This window comes from Adiantum capillus-veneris, chromosome 11 (genome assembly GCF_014529385.1).
Source record: "Adiantum capillus-veneris isolate H3 chromosome 11, ASM1452938v2, whole genome shotgun sequence".
Classification (NCBI taxonomy): Eukaryota; Viridiplantae; Streptophyta; class Polypodiopsida; order Polypodiales; family Pteridaceae; genus Adiantum; species Adiantum capillus-veneris.
This window is the reverse complement of record NC_140941.1, coordinates 95,067,284-95,093,054: the sequence shown is the minus strand read 5'-3', so window position 1 is coordinate 95,093,054 and position 25,771 is coordinate 95,067,284. Positions and strand designations below refer to the sequence as shown.

At 44.8% G+C, this 25,771-nt stretch overlaps 1 protein-coding gene across 3 annotated transcripts in view; it reads right to left on the bottom strand.

Moving 5' to 3' along the window:
• Nucleotides 1-25,771, bottom strand: part of LOC147447681 (nudix hydrolase 19, chloroplastic-like) — a 32,804-nt gene that overhangs the window by 5,284 nt on the left and 1,749 nt on the right. For 2 of the 3 annotated variants that reach the window (XM_086523406.1, XM_086523405.1), the window contains exons 5-6: nucleotides 25,577-25,669; nucleotides 25,185-25,476 (exon numbers count right to left, since the gene is read on the bottom strand). In XM_086523406.1, coding sequence (XP_086379532.1) covers nucleotides 25,220-25,476; nucleotides 25,577-25,669 — 350 coding nt within the window. In that variant the 3' untranslated portion in view covers nucleotides 25,185-25,219. Of the gene's footprint in view, nucleotides 1-25,184; nucleotides 25,500-25,576; nucleotides 25,670-25,771 lie in introns of those variants that run through there. The other variant, XM_086523407.1, reaches the window with a different exon arrangement.

Sequence of the window (25,771 nt, the reverse complement as noted above, 5' to 3'; positions counted from 1 at the left end):
CGGAGGACTTTTCTTCAAACTTCGTAGATGCATACAGATATATCTGCAAGATCCTTTGCAGTGGATGGTTGAGTCCTGACCATGCAAGCTGAAAGTGTACACTTTTGTGTACAAAGAATCTAATCCCTACAGTGGATTGGAACCATTTAACACAGCCACAACAAATTTTTGTTACCTCTCCTAGAAGGATATATTGCTATCCGCAGGAAGATTCAGAGTAAGGCCTTCAATCTAACTCCTGAGTTTTAGAACAGAAGACCCTCAACATTAAATGAGAGGGCAGGTCTTTGATCAAAGTTACATGTCTGAGGAACTCGTAAAGTGCTTTTTTCTTTTTCACACAAGATACGCATGTCTAACCAGGACTAATCATTCTCGAGTGTTTATGAGAGTAAAATCAAGTTGAAAAATTGCTTTTGGTGATGAACTGGTTTGCTAAACCATCTAGAAGGTCACTAATTGATATGGTGAAACCTGCCCGTAAGGGACAGTAGGCGTTGGCTTTCACCCGAAATTCTTTACTTTAACTTTACAACACAAAGGAACTTCACGAAAAAGCCTGTGATTGGAATTCAACACTTCAAGACAAACCACGGCTTGGCAGCTAGAGCGCTACCAAGCAGACAACGACACCTTGTTGGCCCCAAACACTGGCGCTCCTTTCGCTTTTTCTTTATTCTTATTATACTTCAGAAAACCCTATAAACTTCCACAAGATGTCCCACTTTTATCGGGCTGAAATTCCTCTACTCCAACCCGATTTCGGCAACATAACCACAGTAGAAGTCTCCACGGACAAAAACCCCAAGCAAACATTGACTTTCCACGCACTTTAGAGCTCTTTGCAAAACTTGGCGAGAAATTGCAGCTCGCTGAATTTTGTTTTGCGCTCCGATCCGCGTGTCGATCACTTTTCTGGGTAGCTCTCCAGCTCTCGCACATGTAGGGTCACTTGCCCCTTGAACTAGACGAGATTCCTCGCGGGAAATCTCTCTAAATTGTCCTGTACAAGCACCCAATGCTTTCCCGAGGCTCCCCTGGCAAATAAACGATCCGAACCCTTGCACCTAGCCCTCACCAAGCTGTCCAAACCTATCCATGGCTGTAATTGCAGGTTTTTGACCCAATTTCGCCAACATAACGGCGCAAATATCGTTGTAGGTCAAAAGTACACGTCAAGGACACTTTCCCTTGCGGTATGGAAGCTTTCCAGTGAGCTGCAGGTCAATTTCAGCGTGCTGTAATTTTCCGTTTTGCCACTTTTAGGTGCTTACTGCCCTGTACACGCATCCCAAGGCCTTTCCGAAGCTCCCCTTGCGATTCCCTGCAATTTAGGTGCAAAACCCTAAACCTGCAGAAAAACACAGCAGGCTGTAATTCTCTGTTTTGGACCGTTTCAAGCAGAGCGAGCACGCCTACGCGTGTCTCAGGTGCTCCCGCACGCAATGGGACAGTTCCTTTTCAAATCGGACGAGTTTTCACGCGAGAAAACTCTCCGTGTTCGCATTCCTTCGCAATGGAATTGTGCGTACCTGAAGGGGATTAGCAATTAGCTAATCCGGTTCCTGTACAAAAGACTCTTGCCTTGGCAAACGCGCATAGAACCCCCCGAACTATACATGGTCATCTCAGAAGCCCAACTAGTGGGGCATTACCATACGTACAAAGGGGAGAGAGAGATGCGCAAGAGCAAATCGTCGCGCTACATAGAGCAAGGGAGAAGGCAAGCTTTCCATTAAAGCTGTGATCACCTTCACCCACTACTCACACTGTAGCAACCCCCCATGAACAAAAATCAGTCTCTACTCTCAAATTGGGCGCCCCCTCTTCATGCAGATTTGGCAGATCAGCCTGGAGCCGCCATGTGTCCAGTTTGCCTCTTTTGAGTTAATTCCCTAGTACCCACCAACTTATAAGTGTCGCAAGGGGCCTAAATGACTTTGAACTGAGCCTAGGCACTCTTTTACTGCTCGGATTCCAGCCAAATAGCCCGACCAACTCGTGGTGACCTACCCTTCCCGACTATGGGTGAAACTCTCGGCCGTTTCACATTGGCCACGCAATGTCCGATTATTTGCAACTCCAAAAAGAGGGTCTCAAAATTTAGACAAAAATCATCGGAAAGAAACCAAATACTCAAGTTAGCAATTGCCACGTCCTCGTGACAGGTTTTCTGATGGTCATTGATCATCATGTACGCTACGTGGATTGACCACTAAAGTAGCAAGTTATGGTTGCAATATACGCTTCTTTGCAAGCAAGTCAAGCAATGCACTCTTATGTTCCAAGACACAAAGAACTACCTTCACCACATATGGGAGAACATCCCTAAGAATCAAAGCAAGTTCGCTCTATTGTGAACCGAGTTTGCACATACGTTCAGAGAATGCTATGGCTAGAATCTTATCTGCCTAAGATTTTGCAAGCCGTCATTGATGCTTGCAAAGTGAAACATTTTTAATGACCTCCGCAAGGAAGAGAAGCTAATGAGCGTTTGGAAAACACTGCCGGTGGTAATAACCGGCACGAGAAAAAGACGAAAAGAAGTACCGCCATGCACAAGGGATCTTCGGATCGGAACAATCGGCCTACCTTGAGCAAAGGCCTAGAACAAGAACTTTCTCTAGTGAGATGGCAGACTTTGTTTGCAAAAGGAAGACATCCTCACATGAGAATAATGCTCTATGATTGGGTCATTCCCTATGCGGGAAGATACAAGAGGTTTAATACCTATGCGCAAGATTTCGCCCAAGTACATATACCTAGATTGATTTCTAGGAAGATTATTCTTCTCCAGGTTGAGAAGGCAGAATTGAGTTAACAGATTCTCCAATAAGGAAACTTCCAATCTGTTGGAAAGACGAAAATGACGAGTTGCTAACGTAACTCGTAAGATTCATGATTGGTGAAGGATATCCTCGAGGCACTAGAGATGGGACATGAACTGGTAAGGTAAGTATTGAATTATTCAATTTTTGTTTAATTGAATTTTTAAGTTCACTTTTGCGAAAGGACCAGCTCAACTCACCATTGAGCAACATTTGGAATATTTCCGTTTTGCCTGTTTCTCCCCGGACACTTTAGTTGCACCTCTACATTTGAGGATAATTGTTTATAAGTGAGAGGGATGTTGCTAAATTAGCTTTATCTGACAAGAAAAATAATTCTAAATAAATTATTGGATTTATAAGTGAGAGGGTTTTCTCGCTTGGGATACGAGGGAAAATAATTCTAAATGAATTATTGGAAGTTTAAGTGAGAGGGTTTTTCTCACTGGAGACATCCGAGTACAGATATTTCTAGTGCGTCATTCAAAGTAATGACAGGAGCACTGTGAACGGATATCTGTACGGCCACCAAGAACGAGAATTGACTCTGAGTTGCAAAGGCAGAAACATTGATACTCAAGGATTCATAATAAGGAGTAGAAGTTCCTTTAGGGTTCTATCCTAGGAATAGGAAGCTGAGGCTTCCAAGAACCATCGAGTCTTATTTCTAGAACGAACGTGGTGATACATTTGGTTCAAGTGCTTGTATAGACTTCTCCCCAGTAATAAAGATACTCTTACCGGGGGGGACCAAGCCATCTTCTAGTCCATATATATATATATATATATATATATATATATATATATATATATATATATATATATATATATATTCTCTAGCTTCAGTATTAAGTGATAAGTTCTATTTATCCAAGTATATTTTATATTGTTATGCGCTCCTGTTTGTGACAGCCCGGACTGAATCTGCTCATCCTAAGCTAGGGCAATCTCTTCCTCTGTTGTTCTGTTGCGGAAACCACCTCCAAATCAGCCATCAGTCCAGTATTTTGGTGCTGTCAGTTTTCAACCAGCAAGGGGGACCCAGAAAACCTCGTCTAAGCGCAGCAAGGGCGGCCCAGATACGCACGGAAAACCTAGCTATTGCAGCCCTCTCATCTGCAGCAATTCAGGACACAGAACCTCGCCAAAAGGCCACAAAGATATTCAAATCAGATCAGTCCAGATCTCTGTTTTCAGCCAAGGAGAAGTTAGATCTAGCCAGAAAAGTTCATTCAGCATCAAACCAAGAGGTTTGTGTAGCCATAGGAGTAACGTGGTGCGCATCAAGAGGTAGACTACACTCAAAAAGAGAGTGGACAGCCAGTGCTAAGTGGCCAGGCGGTTAGATCTACAAACAAGTTATCATCATCATTACATGAGCATCTTGTTACATATTTTGTACACATCGTTTGTGCAAATCAAAAGCAGAGACCACTCCGACAGTAAAGTGGGGGGCCCTTGAGAGGGTTGGTTGGGACCCCATTGTGGTGTCTTCTCTGTGGGGGCCCTTGGGAGGGTTGGTTGACACCCCATTGTGGTGTTCCCTCTCTCTCTCTCTCTCTCTCTCTCTCTCTCTCTCTCTCTCTCTCTCTCTATATATATATATATATATATATATATATATATATATATATACTTTCTTAAACAAAGAACCAAATAGTAGCACGGCCAAGCAAGAAAGGGGTGTTTTGAATTAGTGTGATTTCTGATCTTTGTCACGTTTTTCATCCATTGCTCGTGACAATGAAGCCACCCCATAAAATAGTTGAACTCACTAACAAGAGTAAAGAAAAGAGGGCCCAAGAAGAAGTCTACAAGTGGGAAGCTACTACCGACGATGGTGGTCTTGAATTGCTATTGACAACGTGTCTCAAGAAAGATTATGTCATCAATGCTCTATGTCATCCTGCATCCAGAAAACTCTCTTCTCGTACATCTACTGCACTTAAAGTTCTGATGTGTACATTAAAAGAAACAATTTGAAGTACAAGAAATTGTGAAAAATAGCCAATTAAGTAACATCCCTTTGGCTTCTAAACAGTTGTCCTCATTTGTAACACTTGTAAAAGACTGTCCACAATCTTTCATCCATTGAGCATCTCAAGGTCGATAGAAATGTTAAATACAATATGTAAAGTACTGTCACAAAACGGGAGCGTACACGAGCACTTAGAAATCTGAAAAATATAATACGTTGCAAACATGAGAGAAGGGAGAAGATCGACACAGTATTGCGGACCAGAAGATGGGCTGGTCCCCCCCCCGTTAAGAGTATTCTTTATTCAGGGAGAATTCTTATACAAGCACGAGAACCCGAGGAAACCCCTCCGTTCTGTAATCTTAGACCCGAAGGTCGTGCTTTCCCGTAAAGGGCTTGGGCACAAAGCCGTTCCTTCCCGTAAGAGACTTAGGCGCGGAGCCATACTTTCCCGTAAGGGACTTAGGCGTAAAGCCGTACTTCCCGTGAGGGGCTTTCCCGTAAGACGGGAGGTTCCTGCAAAACAAACCACACAAAGCAACAATTCTCAATGCGTATCAACACCTTATACCTGTCGCTCCTTGCTCGGAAAAGCGACCTCCGTACTCGGTCGTCACACGAACACTTGCCGTTTTCGTCGCCAACCTCTGCTCCAGAATCCCAGCGCTAGCACTTTCTGCTGCTCCCGGCCTCCCAAAAACTGAATGCTTGTTGCCCTTTTATAGGCCCTGGCACCCGGCGGGAATAGCAGCCGAAAAAGCAGAGCCCTGGCGCCCTAGAGAGAGGAGAGAAGAATCGTTCATTCTGGCGCTTTCTAGAGAGAGGAGAGACAGAGAGAGATCGCAGATTTCAACCCCTTGCGTAGCTTTTAGCGCTGGCTTTATTTTTTAATAAGAGCCTTGCTTTATTTTATTAAAAAGGGTTGGTCACTTAAAAGTGACCGGCCACTTTATAAAATAAAGTGTGAACCTGTTCAAACTTTAAAAACTCACTCAGTTAGTGAAAACAATGCTACACGAACACATTCCAGGCGTCCTCCGCTGCAAGACACGACACAGATGCAATGCAGACACAGACTCCTCACAGGAAAACATCTGCCCTCCCGCGACTGTTCCTGCTTTTCGTAAAAAGCTTCATTGAACCCATCTTTATTCTTGTGCTTGCGTTCTTACACGTATTTTCTTACTCAGTTCGGATTTCCTCCTTAGCCTACGGGATGCCCCCTTACTGATGCACACGTCACCCATCATGTGACGCATCAGGGGCACTCGTAACCCGGTCCTTTCCACCGAACTTACGGAAACTCCTTCGCGATGTTTACCGTCACCCATCAAATGACACATCAGAGTTGTCCGTTCTTGATGGCAGTTCCTGTAGCTACAATCTTTTAACAGTTCTTAGTGCACACAATAAAATATCCTAAAAAGAGATTAATCGTTAAAAATAAGAAAATAGTCCAATTAGCAACATCCCTCTGGCTTCTAAACAATTGACCTCAACTGTAGTGCTTGGACATATACCTCCAGTATCTCGGGATAAGCTGCTAATTCCTCTTGCGTCATCCACTGAGCATCTAGATTTGAATAGTTCTTAAACTTAACCAAATACTTCCGTGTTATCTTTCCGGATTTGAGAGGCCGCTCCTGATGACTTACTATCTGCTCCGGTTGGAGTATTTCTTTTGTTTCCTCAACCTCGGGAGGTTCCTCAGCACTAGGTTGGCTCGGAGGCGGTCCCACATACGGCCGGAGTAAACTGACATGGAAAGCATTATGGATCTTCCAATTAGGTGGTAGCTGTAACTAAGTCAAACTTTGTAAATAATTAATTTATTTACGAGAAAAGAATTATCTAATTAGTTGTGTGCACATCAGAATAGATTTAGCAGTTCTGGGGCCTCAGGTGCGCCCAAGTTTGGGCCAGTGCACCTCAGGGAGACCCTAGCAGAAAATACCCTGAAGCCCTAGCAATTGGGAAATCGGGTCTTCAATGAAGGGGTAGATAGTAGCCTCAGATTTCAGGCTCAGAAAATTATGCGCGCTAGTGCAAGCACAGGAATGAGATGGGGTCCTTAGAATAATAACCCTAAGGCCTGATTATTTTACGGCCTTAGGATAAGTTAGTTAAAGTATTCTTAAATGATTTGCGCTGGACCAAATGGCCGGACAAGTGCCAACAGGTAATGCCAGAGCAGTGTCGGTACGGCATTGCGCTGGGGAGCAGCTAACAATTTAAGTGGTTGCATCTATGTGTGTAGTTGTGCACTTAATTGCACATTTCATTAACTAGCATAGGATTTTTAAAGTCAAAAGTTGAATGGTTTTTAAATTTTTAAGTAAGTGTGCCACTTGGCACACTTTCCCATGCAATCTCTCTCTCTCTCTCTCTCTCTCTCTCTCTCTCTCTCACTCCCTCTCTTCATGCTAGCGCCCCCTCTTCTGGGAGGATATAAGAGAGCAGCCCCTCCCCCTCTTGCCAGGTTGGCAGTGCACTACCCCCCCTAAGTTGAACGTCCTCTACGCAGTGAAGCTCTCCATTGAAGCTTGAGAGCAGCACCTTGTGGTGTATGTGGAGCCTCTGTGCACCCATCACCTAGAACAAGGCCTCTCATGGTCATAGGCAGCTGTGGGAGAAGTTTCATCGCGTAAAGTAGTAGAAAACTCTTTTTCTCTCTCTACTAGCTGCTGCAAATTCTCTGTTTTCAGCCCCTAATCACCTGTATTAGGGTGAATTTCAGCAAAGCTTTAGTAGGAAACTATTCCTCTCTACCTACTATACACACACACAAAGTTTGGAGCATTTCCGTCGCGAAAAGGATCTCCGTTTCGGCATTGGAACGCGCTCAGGTAACAATTTCTGGTTATGTGCAGAAAATTACAGCAAGCGTGTGTGCGTGTGTTTTGTATGTTCCTTCGTGGGTTGACTGCAGGAATGATCATGTCCGAAGAGACATAGTTAGCGGAAGATAGACTCTCGTCTTTGAGAGCTTCCGATGAGTTTTTTGGAAGATAGACTCTCATCTACGAGAGCTTCCCAAAATCTCACAGAAGAGGAAAGATCCTCTTAGTAGTCAGGAGAGCAGTTCTTCTACTCTCTCAGTCAGAAGGAGGAGGACAAGAAAGAATAGAGGACGGGCTTTCGCCCCGTTCCTGTGCTTGTAAAAAATTTTCCCTTAGTAATAAAGATATTCTCTTTATGGGGGGGGACCAGCCCATCTTCTGGTCCCCAATGATGTGTCAAGCTTTCTCTCTTTCTCTCCAAGGTCTCTTGAGTATATAAATTGCATTTAACAGTCAGTTTTCGCTTCCGTATTTTTGTGACAGTAGCTCTAATCGGAAGGTGACATCATTTACTCGCTCAGTGATCTTAAACGGCCCATAATAACGGGTAGAAAGTTTTACCACCTTCCCCTTATGAGACGCTTGTTTCTTAAGTCTTGCCTTCTCAAACTTGAGTAAGACTAACTGTCCGACTGTTAAGTCGAGATTCCTCCTGTGCTTGTCTGCAACTTTCTTATGCTTTTCGTGAGAGCGTAGAATAGCTCTCCTAACTTGCCCGTAGGCTATGTCCAAATCCCGGACAAATTCATCTGCTGCAAAGATCTTGTCCTTAGTTAAAAGGATGGGTGGAAGCAAAGGCTTACCATAGAGAATCTCAAAAGGTGCTTTCCCTGTTGATGAGTGTATGGTATTGTTATATGCATACTCAACAAGAGGCAAATATTTCTCCCAGTCAGATTGCCGGTCTGACACATAAGCTTTTAACATATCCAATTCTGTGGAATTGGCTATCTCACTTTGCCCGTCCGTTTGAGGATGGTAGGCAGATGAAAAATTCAGCTTCGTACCAAGATTATCCATCAAGGCACGCCAAAAATTTCCTGTCATGCGAGGATCTCTATCACTCACAATAGACTTAGGCATTCCATGATGCTTAAAGATCTATGCCAGGAAGACCCTAGCCATATGATTTGCTTTGATCATTTTCTTGACTGGTATAAAGTGTGCTTGCTTGCTAAACCTGTCCACAATGGTCCAGATCGCGTCATTTCCACTCTGAGTTCTAGGGAGGTCCATGATGAAGTCCATGGCAATACTTTCCCAAGGTTTATTAGGCACAGGCAAAGGTTGTAGCAACCCAGGCATCTTATGCCGATCATACTTCACTTTTTGGCAAACCAAGCATTCCCTGACATACTTATCAATGTCTGCTTTAAGGCTAGGCCAAAAGAAATATCTTTCATTGCTAAGGTCGTAGGGAGAATACCCCGATGACCCGCATAAGGCGAAGCGTGTGCTTCATCCATGATCTTCTTTCTTAATGGTTCCGCCACACATATGTCTTGATGGTGGTAGAGATAACCGTCCCGAATGGAATAAGGAAACTCATTCTCTCCACGATGTAGCTTTCCCCAAATGGTGGAAAAGTCTGGATCATTCGGATACAAATCCGGTAGTGCTTCTAATTCTTGGTGATACACCGAAGTGATAGCGTTCACCCTTGGCCGCCTAGACAACGCGTCCGCGACCACATTCTTACTCCCAGCCGTGTGAAGGATCTGGAAGTGAAACATAGACAAAAAGTTTGCCCACCTCATCTGCTTCTCAGATAGTTTCCTTTGCGTAAGAAAATACCGCAAACTCTGGTGATCAGTCTTGATCACAGAATCCGCTCCTAGAAGATAGTGCTTCCAGTTGGATAAGGCGTGAATCACAGCCGTGAGTTCCTTTTCGTAGATTGATGCATGCAACTCTCCATCCTTAAGCAGTCTGCTTTCGTAGGCCACTGCATGGCCTTCTTGGTTTAACACTGCTCCGATGCAATCGCCTGAAGCATCGCAGTGAACCTCAAATGGTTTCCTTAAGTCAGGCACTATCAAAATAGGTCCATGGCTTAGCAAGTACTTGAACCGATCAAAAGCTCCTTGTTGTCTCGATCCCCATCTGAAAGGAATCTTCTTCTTTGTCAAATCATGAAGTGGTCCTGCTACATGAGCAAATCCTCGGACAAACCTTCGATAATACGAACATAATCCCAGGAAACTACGTACATCATGTACCGTAGTGGGAATAGGCCAATCTTCTACCACTTGGATCTTGGCAGGATCTATACTCACTTGATTGTGAGAAACTATATGGCCGAGATAGTGTATCTCTGAGAGAAAGAACTCGCTCTTCTTTGCATTCACATGCAACTCATGCTTTCGCAATTCTTGAAACACTAAGTCCAAGTGCTTCCGATGTTCCTCTTCTGACTTAGAGAAGATGAGTATGTCGTCAAAGAATACTCCCGTAAAAGCTCGATACTGGCTGAAAATGCAGTCCATCATTCGATTGAACGTCGCAGGAGCATTGGTCAAGCCGAAAGGCATTACCAAAAATTCATAATAGTCCAAAGGTTGTGCGGAAAGCAGTCTTATGGACATCCTCAGGGGCGATCCGTATCTGATGATACCCACTCTTTAAGTCTATGCGACTAAAGACACTTGCACCCTGCAACTTATCAAGCATATCATCAATCCGAAGGATCGGAAAGCGATTCTTGATCGTGATCTTGTTTAAAGACCTATAGTCTATGCACATTCGAAACGTGCCATCTTTCTTCTGCACCAGTAGAACTGGAGAGCAGTAGGGTGAAGCACTTGGCCGTACTAACCCTTTCTCTAGAAGCTCGTTGACTTGCTTCAAAAGTTCCTCTTGCTGAGCAAGACTCACCCGATAAGGGGGTTGATTGGGAGGCGAGCTACCCGGTATGAGATCTATGCGGTGATCTTCCGGGCGTACCGGAGGGAGTTCATCAGGGAGTGTTTCTGTGAAACAATCTTTGTACTTTTCAATAAATTGAAGACGCTTAATTTCCAGACTAGAGAGAGAGTCCCTACTAGTTTTATCCTTCTCACGTGCAAAAATCAAGTAAGCAAAAACACACTTCTTCATTTCTTTCTTAATGGAGATATGGCTTACAATTGGGAAGTGCCAATCTCCTGCATCAGCATGAATCTTAGCATGAATCTTTATTTTCTTACCCCCATGATCAAAAGTGAGGGTCTTTTCCACATAATCGGGAATAGGTGTCATGTGGAAGTGCCATGGCATACCCAAGATGATATCACATCCCTCAATGGGTGCCATCAAAAATGATTCGCGGTCCTTGTACTCGCCAATCCGAAGATTGAGCTGTCCTTGCACGGGAGTTGCATTGGTTGTCAACCCCTCGAATGCCAATCCGGATGTAACCGGTGTTCCAAGCTGAGCCGGTGTGAGGCACAATCGTTCCGCAGTATCCAGGGAGATGAAGTTATCCGTGGATCCTGGATCATAAAGAATCAGTACTCGCTGGTTGTTCAAAGACCCCCAGCCCTTCAGAAGTTGACGCTTCCCTTTCACCGTTTCTGTGTTTCCTTGAACATCTAGAATTGAGTTCGAGCTTGGTGGTGCGGGTTCCTTCCTTGCTTTCTCTTGCCTCGTAGAGGCTTGTTCTTGCCGTTGCTGCTTTAGCGGGCAATCTGGTTTCATATGTCCTTTCTCGCCACAATAGAAGCATCTTCCTTCCTCTCTGAAAGTTTGAAGTTGAGTAGGAGAAAGATACTTAGTTCGCTTGCCATTGCCCTCTGGCTTCTTAGAGTGATCATCGTCCCTAGGTGGAGGACGTTTTCTTCCTTGGCCTCCTTGGTCATCATAGACCCCTCTTTGTCTTGCACGGTAAGTGCTATGCTCCATTTTTCTGGGTGTCCCGGTTGAGTGTAAATCCTCAGCAATGATTGCTGACTCCATCATCCTCTGAAGAGTATCATGCGGATACACTTTCATACTCTTTCGAAGCTGCAGTTGGAGACCCGCTTTGAACTTTCGTTTCTTTTCCTCGTAGGCAATCTTCATGAAGGGAGTGACCTTCAGAAGAACCGACCAATACTTGTCCACATAAGTCGTTACTCTTTCATGTTCCTTCTGGGCAAGCCAGTCCCATTCCTTCCGTATGTCCTGCTCGAAGTCAGATGGAAGAAATTGTTCATAAAATTCAGATTTGAAGCTCTCCCAAGTTCTGGCCTGAGAACCTTTCCAGAATCTTGGCTAACCACCAATTACTTGCCGTTTCCTTGAGGTGCATCCCCACATGGCGTAATTTGGATCTTTCTGTGAAGTGCCCATTGGTAAAGGCGACTTCAAACTACCTAATGAAGGACAGTGTTTTGGAGATGTCTCTCCGTCCGTTGTAGGTTTCGAACTTGATGTCCTTGTCGCCCGATTTGAAGACTCTCATGCGATGTTGAGACTTGCGACCATGCTTCTTGAATCGAGGCTTATCTTTAGGTTGATGTAGGGTAGTAGAAGTAGCGGCTTCCTTCTTCTGTCGAGATGATCGAGAAGTAGAAGTATAATCAGGAGAGTAGGATGGAGATGAGATAGAGATGTCCTTGCTCTCGTCTAGCAAAGAGAGCGCTTTTTCCTGGCCTTTCCTTGGAGTAGGCCGTTCATTCCGATCCGAAGATCCTTTGTGAACCTCAGCACGTTCTTCTTCTCTTTCCTCCTGTGGTCTCACGCCAACAGTGTTGTCTGGATGCTTGGCTGCATCAGTTCCATTCGTTTTCTTCATTCCGCCCAAGAGCTTTTGGACGTCTGGCAACAGTAAGACTTGTTGCAAATCCGCAAGCTGAGCTTGCACTTGTTGAAGCTCCTCTTCAACGCTTCTCCCTTGGCCCGACATGGTTCTTTCCGGAATCGTCCTTCTTTGCAGAGAAAGAGAGGAGTCCGAGCTCTGATACCACTGTCACAAAACGGGAGCGTACACGAGCACTTAGAAATCTGAAAAATATAATACGTTGCAAACATGAGAGAAGGGAGAAGATTGACACAATATTGGGGACCATAAGATGGGCTGGTCCCCCCCCTTAAGAGTATTCTTTATTCAGGGAGAATTCTTATACAAGCACGAGAACCCGAGGAAACCCCTCCGTTCTGTAATCTTAGACCCCAAGGTCGTGCTTTCCCGTAAAGGGCTTGGGCACAAAGCCGTTCCTTCTCGTAAAGGACTTAGGCGCGGAGCCGTACTTTCCCGTAAGGGACTTAGGCGTAAAGCCGTACTTCCCATGAGGGGCTTTCCCATAGAAGACGGGAGGTTCCTGCAAAACAAACCACACAAAGCAACAATTCTCAATGCGTATCAACACCTTATACCTGTCGCTCCTTGCTCGGAAAAGCGACCTCCGTACTCAGTCGTCACACGAACACTTGCCGTTTCCGTCGCCAACCTCTGCTCCAGAATCCAAGCGCTAGCACTTTCTGTTGCTCCCGGCCTCCCAAAAACTGAACGCTTGCTGCCCTTTTATAGACCCTGGCACCCGGCGGGAATAGCAACCGAAAAAGCAGAGCCCTGGCACCCTAGAGAGAGGAGAGAGAAGAATCGCTGATTCTGGCGCTTTCTAGAGAGAGAGAGAGAGAGAGAGAGAGAGAGAGAGAGATTTCAGTCCCCCTGCGTAGCTTTTAGCGCTGGCTTTTTTTTTTTAATAAGAGCCTTGCTTTATTTTATTAAAAAGGGCTGGTCACTTAAAAGTGACCGGCCACTTTATAAAATAAAGTGTGAACCTGTTCAAACTTTAAAAACTCACTCAGTTAGTGAAAACAATGCTATACGAACACATTCCAGGCGTCCTCCGGTGCAAGACACGACACAGATGCAATGCAAACACAGACTCCTCGCGGGAAAACATCTGCCCTCCCGCGACTGTTCCTGCTTTTCGTAAAAAGCTTCATTGAACCCATCTTTATTCTTGTGCTTGCTTTCTTACGCGTATTTTCTTACTCAGTTCGGATTTCCTCCTTAGCCTACGAGATGCCCCCTTACTGATGCACACGTCACCCATCATGTGACGCATCAGGGGTACTCGTAACCCAGCCCTTTCCACCGAACTTACGAAAACTCCTTCGCGATGTTTACCGTCACCCATCAAATGACACATCAGAGTTGTCCGTTCTTGATGGTAGTTCCTGTAGCTACAATCTTTTAACAATTCTTAGTGCACACAATAAAATATCCTAAAAAGAGATTAATCGTTAAAAATAAGAAAATAGTCCAATTAGCAACAAGTACGGAGAGAAAAAAAATAGTTGTGCAGTACTTCACCTTAACTGTAAGTTGTAAAATATAGAAAGGTACAAAACTTAGTCAATTATCCCTGAATGGCCTATATTATCGATTAGAAAGTGACAACCTTCCCCTTTCGTTGTTACAGAGTTTGGAGTTGCAAAGTTCAGTGATTCTCTCTCTCTCTCTCTCTCTCTCTCTCTCTCTCTCTCTCTCTCTCTCTCTCTCTCTCTCTCTCTCTCTCTCTCTCTCTCTCTCTCTCTCTCTCTCTCTCTCTCTCTGTGTGTGTGTGTGTGTGTGTGTGTGTGTATGTGTGTGTGTGGACGGCACCACGTGCCAACTGAAAAGAACAGACTGGAACAGACTTTTAGCACTTCAAAACAACTGAACAAAAAGAGAGAGAATGTAAGGTGCAACGGAAGTGAATGTTGAACTTTGATTAAGATGAGTGCTCCGGACTGTGTTCAAGGGTTCCTTTTAGTTACGGAAGGGAGAGAATGTTGTCAAACGCTCCTCCAAGGGCCCCACTCTCTATGGCGAGAGAGGTCTACGCTATTGATTGCACAAATCTGGTACAATGGTCTGATGCGATTCGGATTTGATGATAACCGCTCTTCAAATCGATCCTGCTAAAAGAAGAGGATCCCTATAGTCAGTCAAGAATATCATCGATCCTCGGAATCCGAAATCTGTTCTTGATGATGATTTTATTGGGAGCTCTATAATCAACGCACATTCTCCAAGATCCGTCTTTCTTTAAAACCAACCACCGAAGAGCAGTTAGGTGAAGTACTGGGCTGGATAAGACCCTTTTCCAAGAGGTCTTTCACTTGGTTCATAATCTCTTCATTCTGGGCTCGATTCACACGGTAAGGTGGCCGGTTCCGTGGGGTGTTTCCAAGTATCATATCAATAGTATGATCCTCAAGACGAGATAGTGGCAACTCGCCTGGGAAGCCCTCAGAAAAGCAATCGGCATGAGTGTGGAGAAAATCTTGGCATTCTTTTTCGAGGTCAAAACATATTCGAACAGTAAGGTAAAGTACTCGGCTAGATAAGACCCTTTTCCAAGAGGTCTTTCACTTGGTTCGTAATCTCTTCATTCTGGGCTCGGCTCACACGATAAGGTGGCCGGTTCGGTGGGGTGCTTCCAGGTATCAGATCAATGATATGTCCAAAGAACCCCCTCAAGAAGAACCGATCTTGGCTCTCGAGCCTAGGTCCAAAGAAACCCCCCAGGAAGTATTATGTGTTTGCATGATTAGTCAGTACGCATTGATCGAGTATTTTATTCGTGATTGTTTCCTGTATTTTAGTCAACGTCTATATGTGATCCCTTTTCATAGGCATGCCATATTGTACGTTGAGCACGATTCACTCATGAATGAGCAAGCATGTATGCGGATTTCTCATGAAAAGCTGAAAAGTATGCATTCAAGGAAGTCAGATTCCATGTCTCTTCCTTGGCATGACACAGTCGTAGAAAGAGCAAAAGAAGGATTGAGCATCAAGCATCGGCATTTCCATAGTGATTTGCCACAGTTGATTGCTTTAGATCAGAAAGACAAGTTTCGACCCCATTGTTTGCGTGTGTTTGATGAACGGTTTGGCACTCTGTCTATATGTTCATCTACATTGCATGCACAGTCTTTAAGGAAGAATAGTATTTTTCCAGTCACTTTACATGGAATGGGTATGTTCATGTTTTTGTGTTGGAAGTGGTTTCAAGAATTTTCATGCTCTGAGATTCTTGAAGAAGGTAGAAGCATGACTATGGACGAAGTTGAAGCATTGAAGGAGCCACAGAAGACTGTGTCGCTTTCGACGCGGCCCAAAGAAGCAAGCGTTGCAGACCTTTATGAAGTTCAAGTATCGCACGACCCACACATCAGAGTGAGCCGGCGAAGAGTCCTTTCCAGGATTCCGGATGCTATTGGCGATCTCCCTCGCGGGTACCAGTACCTCACTTTGAAAAGGAGGGGATGTCACGTGACACATCCAACCTTATGTGTCCGTGGACAAGCTACAGCATGACCAGGGTTCACTTCAGTCAAGCAATCTAGAATAGGAAGTGATCTGGTACTTTTGTGAGTCTGTTCGCAGACCGTGCATGCCAGACACTTAGATTAGATGCTTATCCTCTTTGCACACAGCATGATCATGAGCAATTCCATCAGATTCTATTCAGATCAGTTCCCAGTGCATTAAACCTATTTTCCCTATTTTTGACAAATTTCACTTATTATTTTAAGTGACTTTTGTTGGGAACTAGACAGGGCAATTTTGCTAATGAAATATATAACAAAACCAGAGCTAGCACTTTCTGGCAAAAGAGGCGGCAGGAACCCGGTGTTCATCAGGCAACTTCTCAGCAAGACTCCCCCCCCCCCCGCGACAACTCTAGCGTTTTCACTCACCAGAAGGCCTAGCATTTTTGCATCAGAATTCAGCCTAGCGCTAGCAAATTCCCCAAAAGATAGCAAATTCCCAGTGTTAGCAGATTTCCACCGTAGGAAGTAGAACTCAGCCTAGCATTTTTGGTTGCAGATCATCCTCAGCGTTTTGCAATTCCATCGCGACAGATTCAACTCTAGGACTAGCGTTTTCAGTTTTCAGCACATAGACTCCGTTAAGCAAGTCCCGAACCTCGCAGATCTCACCTTTCCGCAGCAGATCCTCGCCGCACGGTCAGATCCATCGAAGTTTGCAGATTCAGCCCGGAAAACGCAGATTTCAGCATCTGCGGTTTCAGCGCGTCGTCGTTGCATCGTCGTCATCGACATAGAGTCAGAATTCAGCAGATAAAGATTTGCAGATTTCAGCCCTTAGCATTTTCAGTTTTCAGCCCGTCTCATCGTCGTCCTCATCGTCATCACATCGTCGGCGAGTCCAAGCATTGTAGAGATTTGTGCAATCATAAGTAGACCGCTCTCGCCATAGAGAGTGGGGCATTCGGAGGAGGGTTTTGACAACATTCTGGTGTCGTATTCTTCTCTCTCTATCTCTCGGTCTCAGCACCTTCATTCACAGTGTTTATCCACTTGTTTGTGATCAGTTGCACTCTCATTAAAGGACAGAAGGCTCTCCCTTCCGTAAGTAAAAGGAACCTTGAGCACGATCGGAGCACTCATCTTGAGCAAAGTTCAACATTCACTCCCACTGCACCTTACATGACCATACACTGAAGTCTTGGGTTCTTAAGTTCACGAGGAACTTGGGTTCTTGTGGGTCTTGGTTCTTAAGTTCTTGAGGTTCTTGAGGTTCTTCTTTAGCTTGCAATCTGTGTTAGAGAAGGATCTTCTCTTCACCCGGGTTATGCTCTTTTCCGCGGCCGCACCCCTTAGCGGCCTTGCGCTCACACCAAGGTTGCTTTTTCCCACCTCACGTCAATCGGCCAGCCATTAAGTGCACGGTCCACTCTCAATGAGTGAAAAGAGGCACAAGGGGAGGCTGGACAAGCCCTTCTTTCTTGGGTTTCCTGTCACTCTTCAAAAACACGACTAGGAATCGACACGCCCAAGAGTTCTTGTGGTTTTTTCCTTGAGTGATACAACACAATGTCAAAGCTCTGATACCAATGTAAGGTGCAGCGAAAGTGAATGTTGATCTTTGCTCAAGATAAGTGCTCCGAACTGTGCTCAAGGTTTCCTTTTACTTACGGAACGGAGAGCCTTCCGTTCCTTTAGTGAGAGAGTGCAAGTGATCACAAACAAAGTGGATAAACACTGTGAATGAAGGTGCTGAGACTGAGAGATAGAGAGAGAAGAATATGACACCAGACAAGTTGTCAAACCCTCCTCCAAGGGCCCCTCTCTCGATGGCGAGAGAGATCTATGCTATCGATTGCACAATCCGGTACAAGATGCCGATGCAAGTCGTGAGACTATGATGCAAGGTGGATCTAAATTTCGAGACGACGGCGACAACGAGGATGGCGACGACGACGGCTGAAAATGCTATCTGCTGGGGGTGCGGGGTCTGCTGCTACTGAAACCGGCCTGCTCAATCCAAAAAGGGCGGTAGACTTTACTTTAAACCTTGATTTAGCTTTCACCCATTTAATTTGTCGTCCACTTTACCTGTACTTTCAAGACACAACAAAGGGGAGAGGGATACAGGTTGCTAGATTGCACCTGTATGAGTAGACCGACACCAGATTGGCCCCTAACTTAGGCGCCCCTTTCGGTATTTCTTTATTGTTCAAAAGAGGGAATAAACGTTGTGGATCCCTACAAGCTGCCCCACACACACTTGGCTGAATTTCAACTGTTCCGGCCCGATTTCGGCAGCATAACTATCCTAAGATCCTTCACAGTCAGTATTCCCACGCATTGACTGACTTTCCCGACGCATACGGGCACTTTGCAAAACCTGGCGAGAATCTGCAGCACGCTGAATTCTCTGTTTTCAGCCCCGAAAATGCGCCAGATCGCCTGTACAGCGGTCCCCTTGCGTCCCCGAACCTCCTGGGGGTATTAGGGTCCGTTTAGGGCCAAAACCCTAAACCTGCAAAAATACACAGCAGGCTGTAATTTACTGTTTCGGGCTCCGTTTCACGTGCCGGTCGCATCCTTAGCAAGTCCTCGAGCTCCCGCACCTGTAGGGCTACTTGCCCTTTGAATCGGACGAGATTTCTGGCGTGAAACCTCTCCGAATTCACGTGTACCTGCGGGGGGATTAGCCGCTAGCTAATCCAGTACCTTTGCAAGGGGCTCTTGCCTCGGCAATCACGCATGAACCCACACAACTGTACATTGGTCAAATGAAGAGCCCACTAGTGGGGCATAACATACTGCCAAAGGGGAGAGAGAGAGCAGTGCGTAGCGTGCAGGGCATCACTCCTGGCACCGCACTGTGCATAAGAGGGAAAGCAAGCACTCCATAGCTCTTAACCTGTGACAAAAACTGAAAATGAGCCTCTCCGCACTTAAAATTCTTGATGTGTGGGAAGCCCGTACAATGCTGATTTAAAATAAAAATCCAAATCTCTTGCAATAGTTACATAGTATATGGTTGTCTTGTAAAACGTGTCTTTAAATGTCTCTATAAGTTGTTGGCTTCTCTCTTGTTTTTTATTGGAAATGTCCTAGAAAATTTAGTACTTTGCGATTTTTTTACAAGAGTACGTATTTTTACGTACGCAAAAAATTTTGCTGTACGGAACAACGTACAGTATGTACATATACGCCACATACAGTACGTTTCGTACCACCTTGATTCTAGGTATAGGGAACCTATTCTTGATGGTATTCTTGTTGAGTGCACGGTAGTCGATGCACATACGCCATGAGCCATCCTTTTTCTGCACCAACAACACTGGAGAACAGAATGGAGATGAACTGGGCTGAATCAGCCCCTTTTCTAACAGCTCCTGTACTTGGCCCATTATCTCTTTCTGCTGAGCTGCACTAACCCTGTACGGAGGCTTATTTGGTGGGCTACTGCCTGGCACCAAATCTATCGCATGGTCCTCGGGTCTCTCTAGCGGTAATTGAGACGGTAATGAATCAGAAAAGCAGTCACTATACTGTTGTAAAAACATTGACCTTTCTTTATCTAACACAGATAAATTTGATTCATCACAATCTGACACTTCACGTGCAAAAACCAAGTACGCAAAAAGATTCTTTTTCATTACAGAAGTAATAGCAGAAGCTGATACAGTGGGAATAGACTCCCCTTTAAGCTTTACATCCAGAATGTGAGTCTTTCCCCTGCTCTGTACAGTGATCTTTTTGTTGTAGGCATCCATGATTCCCTGTACACGAAATAACCAAGGAATACCTAACAACACATCACATCCGTCCAGTGGCATGATGTAAAATTCTTCAGCATCTACATAGGACTGGATAAGTAGGCACAACTTTCCAATGATGGGTGTCACAGCCTCTGTATGGCCAGGACATGCCAAACCTGGCTCTGCTGTATACCCCATCTCTTCAGATATGATTCCCAACTTTGAAGCCAATTCTGGGGAAATGAAGTTGGCTTTGGCACCTAGATCAAAGAAGATAAGCATTGTTTGATCCCTGACCTTTCCCCATGCTCTGCAAAGCTCACTTGCATCTGAATTTGGCTTGTCGCCCACCATATCTGGCACTAGACCAGCCATGGGCTTCTTTCTTTTCTTGTCTTCCTTGTCATCAGAATCAGCTGGCCTTTTCTTTGTAGGACACTTGTAAGCAATGTGGCCAGACTGCTCACAAATAAAGCATTTGTTCTCTGACCTCAGGACCTTCTTTTGCTCTTCTGACTTGCGAGGAAAACGTCTTTTTCATTTCTTTGCTGGTCCCTTTTCTGATTCAGCCGTAGCTTTATCTTTCCCTGCGTTGGCTGACTCCTGAGTCCCTTTAGGAGCCTCGTTGGGAACATGCTTCTTCGCTGAATTTTTCTTGGTTGATCCTTCCTTGACGCCAGTATTGAATTCACAATCTTCTCCCTTGAGCAAACCATTGCCAGTGTTTGCTACCTCGATGAGCTGCGTCAAAGTAGTGACTTTGGTCTTCGTACAGTACTTTCTCAATCCTTTGGGTAGGCCACAACAGTATTTTTCAATCTGTTCTGTCAATGGCACAAACCTATAGGAAGTTACTGGAAGTAGAGCTTTCCAAAACTTCCGATTGTAATCATCCAGATTCTTGCAAGTGGCAGCATTAAGCTGGTGCCATTCTGTCATGACATCCGCTTCAAAGTCATCAGATAACCATGCTGCTGCAAAAATCTGCTTGAAGTAAATCCATGTGGACGGAGCTTGCCCTTGAAGCAATAAAGTTGTCCACCATTGTCCCGCATTCCCTGTCAAGAAAGTGGCTGCCTTGCGGACCTTTGAAGCCTCTGTAAAGTTTCCCCCTCCATAGGCCTTGTCAAACTGCTGGAGGAATGAGAGAGCCTTCTTCCTGTCATCAAACCCTGTAAAGGTCGTGAATGTCACACCTTTGCCACCTTCTTTGTACGGAGTTGGCCTCTCCAGCGGCGTTAAATTGTCATATGGAAGTGACTGAAACATGGGAACACTATTAGGGTTCATCTGTGTTCCTTGGCCGCTATTAACTTGACCTGGAAATGCCATATTTGGCTGCTGATTTGTAATTCCAGCCATACCAAAATTTGCCTGTGGCATCCCAAACTGGCCCTGAGTGCTCTGAAACCCTGGTTGCATACCCATGACACTGTACATGGGATTAGGCATCATCGTTTGAGCACCCCCGAACACTGTTCCTGGCGTGTAAAACTGATTTCCAAGTGCATGACCAGCCATGCTCTGGAATACCGATCCACCTCCAAAATAGCCAGGGTGTACTGAAGGTGGTGGGAAGACTTGTTGCATATATATATATATACCTAGATGAATCCAGGATAAGCCCAGATTCACCCTTGAAGGAAAGTGCAAGGTATAGCCCCATGGTAGTCACCCACAAGACAATATAACCATCAACTCCATCATGCATAGTATTGACTAAATACCACGACATCCCCACTAACGTCGTCAATGCCCAATAGTGGGTGTAGAACTAGGTACTAACATATGCTCCCCAACACAACACACACCACACGCACACACATGGTGGCGGGCTGAACTGGTACAGCTTGAAAGACTGGCATCTCAGCCACCTGTTCTTGCACCTTAGGCACAGGTTGTGGAGACTGCATGTTCTCCGTCAAGTGTACAGGTGTTTCCATTGACTGTGCAGTATGAATCACCTGTGCTTGAGCCTTAACAAGCTTTTGAATATGATCCAGTGACCCAACTTGCTGAGACGGAAGAGAAGGTAGCAGAAAGGCTAAAAACCTCGGGTTCTGCATCACCTGTGTGAACATAGCCACAGCAGTAGCCAACTGGGTCCTGAATATATCATCATCCGTCTGTGGTGGTCTTGAAGACTCACCCACTTCATGTGTCTGTTGACCCTGTGAAGAGGAAACCTCTTCAGTCACATCATCTGGTCTGTCAGCCATAATTGCAATTCCCTGCATCTGGTCTATGATCCCCTGTGTCTTCAAGCCCAATCTGACCAAGGCTCACTTCTATGGGAAAAAGTGATTTAATCCCGTCGATGGAACCATGAAACCGGCCTGTTCAATCCAAAAAGGGCGGTAGACTTTACTTTAAACCTTGATTTAGCTTTCACCCATTTAATTTATCGTCCACTTTACCTGTACTTTCAAGACACAACAAAGGGGAGAGGGATACAGGTTGCTAGATTGCACCTGTATGAGTAGACCGACACCAGATTGGCCCCTAACTTAGGCGCCCCTTTCGGTATTTCTTTATTGTTCAAAAGAGGGAATAAACGTTGTGGATCCCTACAAGCTGCCCCACACACACTTGGCTGGATTTCAACTGTTCCGACGCGATTTCGGCAACATAACTGTACTAGGACCCTTCACAGTCAGTATTCCCACGCATTGACTGACTTTCCCGACGCATACAGGCACTGGCTGTAATTTACTGTTTCGGGCTCCGTTTCGCGTGCCGGTCGCATCCGTAGCAAGTCCTCGAGCTCCCGCACCTGTAGGGCTACTTGCCCTTTGAATCGGACGAGATTTCTGGCGTGAAACCTCTCCGAATTCACATGTACCTGCGGGGGGATTAGCCGCTTGCTAATCCAGTACCTGTGCAAGAGGCTCTTGCCTCGGCAATCGCCCATGAACCCACACAACTGTACATTGGTCAAATGAAGAGCCCACTAGAGGGGCATAATATACTGCCAAAGGGGAGAGAGAGGGCAGTGCGTAGCGCGCAGGGCATCACTCCTGGCACCGCACTGTACATAGGAGGGAAAGCAAGCACTCCATAGCTCTTAACCTGTGACAAAACTAAAAATGAGGCTCTCTCTCCTTCAAATTCAGCGCCACTTCTTGTTGCATGAGGAAAGTGCACCAGAAGGTGCCACTTGGCACATTTACAAGCATTTTCCCGTTTCGGGGTTGCCGCCTAAAAATCTCTCAACCGGTTGCCCAGTTGACTTCATGGCAGAGTAAGAAAATGTTCCCTTTGTCATTCCGGAGGTAATGACGTCAACACATTTTCAGGTCCCAAAATAACAATTCCCTAAATTTTAGGAGATGCTGCCATTGTATCTTTCTAGGTCATCCGACCCTCTTTGTACACTGTGGCCACATCCAGAACTGAAATGTAGCCTCTGTAGCAAAGGATTCCACTTTGGCTAGTCAATGACCCCACTTGGCTAACCATAGTCCTTGTCCAACCTTAGTGCTCTCTTGCCCTCAGGCCTGGACTCCCTCTGGACAGTTCCACACTAGTTGTGCAATGCAGGGCAGTTAGATTTCCCGAGGGGTGTTTCCAAAAAGTGAAAGTAAATAGATAATAAGAAAGAAATCAACAAAAAGGATAGATAGTAGTCACACGCTGGTGACACCTAGAGCCGAGAGCGGTGATCACACAAGATGTCTCACAAATGAGACCTCTATCCTATTTACAGGACTACCTAAGGAATGGCCCGCAACACCGGGCAAATTGTATGAAACCAAAGCTAGAACAAATTCTGATAATCAAAAAATACTTTTTAAACATTAGGGCAGAGGTTTTCCAACACATTTCTTATGTACACAAGTATGTCATACCAATTTAAAAAAAACGAGAATCTGTTGGAGATGCGTACACGAGGGACTCAAAGAGAGGCTCGCTTTTTGGCGGGCGGTTTTGGGTGGGGTAGGGGCAGCCATGTGAGGCAAGCAAGTGGCAGTCGGCGAGAGTCCGGATGGAAGAGAGTTGCAATCCAAGCGGCAAGGAAGCTCTGCGACAGGAGACGACCACCTGTCGGAAGAAGAGTAACATAGGCGAAGCGTCTTCGTTGGCTCCTTTTTTTTTTCTGGCAGTAACATCGCTCATGCGGGTTGGCTTAGCTCCAAAGGCATCGAAAGCGCACGCGGCTGCCAGAGTTCGAATCTTGTAACGGTTTTGTACGCTATAGTGTGTGTTGCTGTGACGAGGTGCAAGGAAAGAATCTCCGGAGATTCTAGCAAATAAAATAAAAGTTGAACCAGTATGCACAAGGAATCGAAATGTTCATTTCACAAGTTTTAAACGAATATGAAATGTGTTTCTATACAACATTGTGGTGATAGTACATAGACAATTTTTGTATACAAGTTGCTTTAATGTGTGATCTATTGCTTTTTGCTACTACTTCAAAAGCAACTACCTTCATAAATTGCTTTTAGCAATTCGAACTATAAAGGTAAAGGGATCATGTTGCTAAAAGCAACACGAAGAGAGCCACACGAACAATTGTCTTAACTTCAAGATCAATACTAAAAAGAAATACTGCCAGGAGCACCTACCTTAGGGGCGAACGCATCTCCTCCTAGAGCTCCACCTCTCTGCTCTTGCAAGTGTTGTTTTGGAGTGAAGTGCTAACAATTAATGTGTACCACATATCTTTTAAGTGCCAGCCTATTTCAAGGGCAATAATTTCATCTCTATAAAACTTTTAAAAGAATGTCGAGGTGGTTATGCATATAAGATCCAATTGAGTATGTAGCAAATATGTGTAGCACATTGTTCTTAAAATAGGTCCATTAGATAATAGAAACTTCTTGTAACAATATTGGTTATTCAATACAACTAAACATAGTTTACTTGTGTACAAAATTCAGGTGAATATTCATATTTCAAGACAAAGCCACTATGTTCAGATCTAGGAATGCCAACATGGATGATTTGCCTTATCAATGTTTTTTAGCATGTTTACCTAGCATATGATAGATACGTCCATTGGGTACAAGGTGCGTGTCTCAAAACGAATTTGATGGGTAGGTACGTCAATGGATGCAATGATAAGAAGCATAGCAAAGTGAGAGGCATAGTCTGTGTTTCAAAAATGGCATCATCTTCGCCATTTCAATTTGAAGCCCCAATAGGGTAGTATCAGCCATTAAAGACATCAAAGGAAAAGGAATCATGGCCAAAACATCGGGTTTGACAGCAATTAGTCACTCTGACTAACATGACCTAAAACATTATTAGGATTGATTTCAATAAGATGACAGATTGTCCAAGTAGCTCCCTCATATTAATCCCTCGACTCCCTACAGAGAGAAGTAGGAGGAGGAAACCTAATTGAATACATGAAACAGTTAAATTTTCTGTCTAGCTGATCCCCATCTAATTACCAGAATTTTGATGCTAGGTTGAAGTAATACTACTAGTAACTACTCATTCTACCAACCAACATCAATATTGCAAGAAACTTTAAAGAGGCAGCTGATAACAAAAGACATCTATAGGGATCTTGCCAGAAGACCAATCAGCTAAAGCCAGAAAAGGTAAGTACCAGAATATTGCCTCCAGAAGCTTGCTGCTGAACATTCAAACTTTGCTTAACAATCCCTCTGGTCCATTTGTGGCCCATGTGGAAATCAAATGATGAGCAATTGCATATGGACCAGGAACAAACATTGGTGCAAGTTCCCCAGCATCTACTCGTGCTTCAATAGAAGATCCTCTCCTTCTTTCTTCCCCACTACATGCTTGATGGACCTTTAAAGCTGAGGCCTGCTGCTGATTTTTATATTCATTGAACACTAAGGCCTTCTTTACCTGTTCACGATGGTGCCACTTTGCTTCTGCAGCATAGGGCCAAAAAGCACTGAAATCCGTAAATAAATCATCTTAGAAATGCAGCAAAATCAACAGATGAACATAAATCAAGTCCCAGTAGAACACCTTCCAGCTCCTTTTTATCCACTCTTATATCAAATGTTGTTGCAAACGCGAAAAAACCCACCATCAACTGACAAGACATGCTGCTTGGACCAACTACACAGTACATCCAACAAGAAATAGTATCAAATGACACATGCACGGCCCTACCACAGGGAAAACCCTCACTAGAAAAAGGGAGCCAACATGAAGTAGTAC